We start from the raw sequence: 6,534 nt of genomic DNA on the forward strand, positions 1-6,534 counted from the left end.
TGAGCTAAGGTCATTTTCGCAGTAGATAAACAAATTGCTTTCCCCGCATGAAAAAAAAAGGCACTAAAAACCTTATGTTAAATAGGAGTAAAATTGTCCATAAGTGAGGTTCATAATGTGCATGATTTTCCATGCAAGTGTGAATCCAAAATAGGAAAATTTTCTTGTTTTTCAAAGATTCATCTATAATGTCAAATATAGTTTGGGGTTTCTGACAATCCGATATTGGAAGTAAAGCAAGTGGACAAGTTGTGCTTGTGCACTCATTTTCTATGTCTAAAGAACATTTAACACGTGGATACCATTTCTTTTAGGAAGAAATTTGGGCCCAAACAATGGAACAATAAAGTTTGTAGATTAATTTAGCCCCCCAAAAAAAAAAAACTAAAATTAAAATTTTTTTTTGACTACTTCGTAGTTTAATATTACAAGAAATCCAACTTCGTTTATCTCATTGAAAATTTAGGAGGTCTAGTAGTAAAGGGTCACAATAATGAACATCGACACTAATATTTTTGCTGAAGTATATTAAAACATAGAAAAGCCAAGATGAATTATATTAAAACATAGAAAAGCCAAGATGGAGTATATAGATGTGATGGACTACCTGGCTTTTCAAACAAAAGATTTTGACGTTTGTTACTCTTATTTCATTGGTCGAATTGGATAAAAATATAGTAGTTGTTTAATTGTACACTTTAAAATAATAATAATAATAATAGGCCGTCTTTAAAAAGTTGTAGCTTAATTTAAAAAATAAAAGACTTAAACGTATGAACATCCCGAATGTTTGGATTAGTGGCAAAAGCATCCACCGGAGTAGCAAAGCAAGTCTTCCTTATCACATGACTAGTGGCATGAATTAATTGTTAAATTTTTTTTAATGTGCTCATGTGATAATTATATAACTTTTCCATTCATAAAAACTAACAAAAGTTAGTCTCACGAGCTAATTCCGCGGATACAAAAGCCTTGAGAGTCGTAACAAAGAATCAAAAACCCTAAAAAGGTGTTTTTGCAACTGAAACTGAGCAAATCTTAAGTGGTATTTTTACATTTTGACCTTAAAAAAAAAAAAAAAAAAATTCAAGAACTATGGATCTAGATTCTAGGCCGGTGGTACAGATTTTGGTGTCTCACAAGAGGACAGAGACACAAAAAGTTGTCATTTTGGGTGTCTCTCAGCTCACGAAGCCCCATTTTCCAATTAAAAAGCATGGGCAGCCTTTGGAAAGTCCTCATTTTACCATATATACTATGTTCTTTTTTTTTTTTCCTTTTTTTGGTAAACATATTTATACTATGTTCGAATACTTGAAACTTTATCTCTTTTTACCACAAACAGCCTTTTTTATATTTATTTATTACAGTTCAAATATCCTTTTGAAGTATACAATATACATATACTTTCTATTGCATTCATTTTTCTGAATTGTCACGTGAGCACATTATTGAACTATGTTCCCACTTCCCAGTATTCCTTTTCCCTTTAAAATGGGTTAAAAAAAAGTGACCTCCCATCCAATTATTTTCACACACATTTCAGTCTTTGTCCACACGTCGTCAAGACTTTGTAGACCTTGTTCTTCTCTGATCAGTTGTGAATATTATTGTTTTGTTTCCTTCTCTAGACTCTATCTCTTTATCCCAGTATCTCTTCCCTATTTCTGTACGTTTTTTCTTTAATCCATAGGTTTCAAGGACCAAGAAGAATGTGACACTTAATCTTTGTCCATGTGCAAAGCTGACCTATAGTCCATGTGCAAGTCTAAGCTTTGCTGGTCTTTTTGTTTATTTATTATGAGTTCTAAAAGGGAAAAGTGCAGGTATACGTGGATGCTCTCAGGATCATCTTCAATTTTTATATCAATAACACCTTTTCTCCATGATTGGTGGACAGCATAAATTATGTTTTAATTTTAACGACTCTAGTTCCAGCACAGAACAACATCGTCATCACTTGAAACAATTATTCTTTAGTTTCACGAAAAAGAACAAAGAAAAAATGGTGTCACTTATTGAAATTTACTCAATGTTTTTACAAATTTAAACTGGAGATAGATTTGATTAAAAAAAATGTTTAAGAAGCGAAAATTGATGTTGACCAAAAAGGGAAAAAAAAAATATTAGAAACGCAAAAAACTTTGATAAGATGACAAGTTTGAAGTACATGTGAATGTGTGCGCATTGTCATATTCGTACCTTAAACATTTTGATTGTAGGTTTTGATATTTTCTGTCCATCAAAAAATACAATTGGAGTCTTTATAAATGGTCATTGTTACAAATAGTTTGGTTGAGAGTAGTTGCAATCCATAATGTAATGGATTTTGGTGTAATTAGGTTTTGAAATTGTTTGTCTATTGCGTGCGTGAGTGAGTGAGTTTGTCTATTGTGTGAGTGAGTGAATGAGAGTTATTTGGTGTAATGAGGTTTTGAAATTTTGAGTTTGTGTGTGTAAGATTTGTAAGTTAGCCTGTGTTCCTGAGAGCTTGAGGTTGGTTTGTGAGATTTGATTGAGAGTAATTGTAATCCATATGGTAATGGATTTTGGTTGGTATCACCCACGAATGTAAGTTTAGAGTTGGCCAAATCATGTTAAATATTGTTTTCTTGTGTGGATTTGTTTTTCTTATTTGTGTAAATGCGCTTCCACTAGCCTAGCCCCAAATCACAATATTGAATTTCAAAATGTTTGTACTTCAAGTTCAACAAATTCATGAGAACTCTTCTTATGAGTTGCGCACAACAGGAACATAAAATAAATTTGAAGGCTAATTAATGGAGAAATAAGACCTAGAATAAACGCGGTTCTCTCTTTAAAGATAGTCTGCACTCTGCAGGATGGAGTGGACTCCATGTTTGCAACTAATACCTTCTCATACCAATAACATCATGCAGACCAATATGAAACAATTGGAGAAAGAAAGAAAGTATTCTCTGTCACTCAATGGTCCACATAAAAAACTGATATAACTGTCTACTCTCTCATTACTTCTTAATCCATGAAAGGTGTTGTGCTGGAAACAGGATCATTTGAAAATTGATAATACATAAAATATTTTTTTACTAAGATAATATACATAAATATTGGACAATATGACTTACTGGAGTGGATAATTATACATAATTCAGTCAATTACATACAGCATTCAGTCCCATCTTTTTCCATCAATTGCCCCGAACTTAAAGAAGTCAAGAAAATCAAATACCTCCTAATTTCTAACATGCTACTTAACATGTTATAAATAAGAAAAAATAAAATAAAAAAGAAAAAGGAAAATTCTTTCAATACAATGATACAGGTGGCAGACAAATTGAGAATGCTACCTTCATAAACTACGCCTTTGTTTTCGGAAATGTCTGAGGATGAAACTGTCTGCATATAAAGGATAGTTCTTCCTGATCAGGCCCTTTATGCACTTCCAATATGAAAAGTCAACCAACTGTCCATCCTTTCGAACTATGAACAAACAACGTGACCTTTCAAACTCAGGATGATAACCAATCTGTCAATCCAAAAAGAGATATATGCGTCATTTCCAGATCAACTGCAAAATAAACATTATAATCATCCAAGTTCCTTAGATTTCAAACTATTTTTAGCCTTAAAGGTTTTGATACAAGCATGACAGTGCCTCTGAGATCTAGCCTCAGACCTTAAAAGAAAAAGGACACTGCCCTTGAGACCTGCTAATCTTGTTATTTGCACCTGAAGGTCAAGTGCCATCATCTTGGCAGCAAGGTCTGGGAGCATGTGTGGTTTTGCCTTGATCAAGAAGAGAAATCACCATGGGTTTTAAGGAAAAACAACAATGAATTGTTTGGAATTTTCTGGATTTTGAAACTGTACTTTAGCATGTTCTTTGGCCAATTAAATTCAAATTCTCATGTCTCTAAACACAGGAAAGTAATGAATGAGCTATCCTTATATAAAAGTGACTACTGCACATGAAGTCCAATACCATTAGAACATCACATGCCAACACACCATGCAATCAAAGCCTGTGTAGGTAATCATATTACGTAAACAAACAAGAAGTCAAAAAAGGAAGTAGAAGTACAGATCACATCAATCAAACTGATGATACTCATGGGGCCAACATCCATACCTACTGATATGTGAGTCATGGGTCAATATAAAACCAGATCCATATGTTTGTTAAGTATAAAGCACATAGTCAAGCTAAGTTAGATCATCCATCCAGCAACAAAGTGCATATATAGATTGCATAACTGTCAATACTAACTTAAAGTTTTCATCAGATAAATAAGAAAGCATCATTTTGGTACGCATTGTACAAAGTGTATCACTGAGAATGGTGGATATCCTTTTCAAATTAAACCATTCTTTTTGTGTGTGTGTGTGTGTGTGTGTGTGAGAGAGAGAGAGAGAGAGTTATACTGTGATATAATCAATGCCGCATCCAATCTTCTTTTCAAACTCAGGATGAAATGGAAGCAATCTATCAATAATGGTTTTCTCATGCTCTGGAGTCAATCTATCTCCACTTTGATATCTGCATCAAGATTTCCCATTTGCACATAATGAAATTAGCTACATAAATGGACGCTAACTCAATTATAGTCAGTTACATTTAGTGTTCTCATAATAAGGATTATGAATGCTGATAACAATGACTTCAACACTAATTCCAATTGGACCACGCAAATTATGTTTGCCATGGGAATGACATCAAAATTAAACATGACATGAAACATGAACCACAACAGGAGGGACAATATGCAGCCATCCAGTGCCTTGCACCCAAATAACTTCCATGGTAAGAAAAGCCAGTTCACTGCATAAATATTGATCTCAAATGCATATCAAAAGGACCAAGACTATGTAATAGTAGAGCCTGCGCAGCATTTCAAGATTGGGGTAACATTATTAGCTTTTCAGATTCTCTCTGAACCACACATGCCCGTAATAGAACTGAAACTAATTTCTTTTATTTATTTATTCTCTAACTCTCTCGCTCTTTGGTCAAGCAAGAAAAAGTACATACTACATTCAAAAGGAGCCCATACACAAAGATATAAGATGAAACAAATGTGAAAAAATAAAAAATCGCATGAAGCAAATGTCATATAACAAATCGACGATCAAAATTTATGAAAATGTAAAACACAATTGTCCTCTAAACTACGTAATAATTTTACACAAGAAAAGTTCTCATCTCAAAAAATTTAATCTGCAAAAGTGCTATAGTTCATTGATAAATTAGTACAACCAAGTTCAATATTTAGCAGTCACAAGTATCCGCATTAACACACCTCCTATCGTGATATACAATTAATTTTTCTAAATTCAATCAATCAATCAATCAACTACTCCTCTATTAAAAAAAATCCAATTAACACAACTAAAATTATGCGCTCCATCCAATTACATTGTCCACAATTTAAGAAATTGTATTCATGACCCAGCTAGACTTCCGTAGTTATATAATACTAAACCATGATTGAATTCAAACACATGATTGTATTGAATGACGGACCACAAACATTGTTAAAATTTAAATTCAACCATATGCTTCGTTGATCAAATGTAACCATAATATAACAGTACATATCACATGATAAAAAGTTGTATGACTTGTCCCACTAATAAAAATGTTTAAAACACAAAAATGAAATCATTCAATTTTTGAAAATAGGCTTACTTTCCAGAATGAAGAATCATTCTAACGAACCCAACGAGAGGAACAGTGTCCTCCAAAATCCGGTCCTCCCAATCAACAAATTTCTCGTCGTCGTCGTCGTCGTCACTTTCCTCGTACTCTGTCGTTCCCTCACTGTCCTCGTCTTTTTCCGAAACCCCAACCGTGTCCAAGTCCGTGTCCGTGTCCGCGTCCGGAGAGATAATAGGTTTCCGAAGCAAATCGGAGCCGTATCCGTCGGGACCGGTTTTGAGAGCAGAGACGCAGAGGCGAGTGCGGTGATGAAGAAGATGAAGCGACGTCGTTGGGAATGGGGAGGGAGGAGGGAATGATAGGATCACCGCCACGGGTGAGAAGTGGAGAGGGATAGGGTTTGTGCGGAAGTGGACACGTGGCGGTATTTTAGATATCAAAGCCATGGCCAGAGCCTTGTTGCTTTGCTTTGCTCAGCTGTGACTGTGAGTGTATTTCAGATATTAGTACTTTGCTTTTGCATTTTGAAGTGAAGGTGTTTGAACTTGGAAGTGGCTTTGGCTATGGACCTCGTTGTAACAGGTTAACGGTTTTTGGTCACATATTGAGATTTGAGAGAAAGAGGAAAAAGGAAAACGGATCTTGGACCTGGCTCCGTTTTGTTGTGGTTGTGATTGTGGGTCATTTCTTTTGTCAGTGTGGTACTGGGCTTAAAGCCTTAAACAGAATGGCCCAAAAGACCCTTTTCTAAACCCATCAGTATTCAGTATTTAACGACCTTAGAAATGGGAAGGCCTTTTTTTTTTATAGATTAAATGTTAAGAGCCCGTTTGGTCATAGAGTTCAAAAATTGTTGCTTAAAAAGATGTAAAAATTGTAGTTTAAAAAGTGTTGTT

At 34.5% G+C, this 6,534-nt stretch overlaps 1 protein-coding gene across 1 annotated transcript; it reads right to left on the reverse strand.

The window, feature by feature from the left end:
* Nucleotides 1–3,079: 3,079 nt before the first annotated feature.
* On the reverse strand, nucleotides 3,080–6,278 carry LOC115974176 (protein DCL, chloroplastic). The gene is made up of 3 exons (XM_031094410.1): nucleotides 5,669–6,278; nucleotides 4,405–4,519; nucleotides 3,080–3,508 (listed from the first exon to the last, which is right to left on the reverse strand). The coding sequence occupies exons 1-3, from the start codon at nucleotides 6,082–6,084 to the stop codon at nucleotides 3,332–3,334; spliced, it is 708 nt and encodes a 235-aa protein (XP_030950270.1). The 5' UTR covers nucleotides 6,085–6,278; the 3' UTR covers nucleotides 3,080–3,331.
* Between the last annotated feature and the right edge of the window lie 256 nt (nucleotides 6,279–6,534).

The sequence above is a fragment of the Quercus lobata genome, chromosome 2, assembly GCF_001633185.2.
Source record: "Quercus lobata isolate SW786 chromosome 2, ValleyOak3.0 Primary Assembly, whole genome shotgun sequence".
In the NCBI taxonomy this organism is placed as follows: domain Eukaryota; kingdom Viridiplantae; phylum Streptophyta; class Magnoliopsida; order Fagales; family Fagaceae; genus Quercus; species Quercus lobata.

Bases quoted from the DNA above. Each gene is read 5' to 3' on its own strand.
- LOC115974176 (XM_031094410.1), bottom strand. From the start codon at position 6,084: ATGGCTTTGATATCTAAAATACCGCCACGTGTCCACTTCCGCACAAAC. The intron at 4,520-5,668 runs GTAAGCCTATTT...ATCTTGATGCAG, and splicing joins ATGATTCTTCATTCTGGAAA to ATATCAAAGTGGAGATAGAT. The intron at 3,509-4,404 runs GTATAACTCTCT...TTGGATTGACAG, and splicing joins GCGGCATTGATTATATCACA to ATTGGTTATCATCCTGAGTT.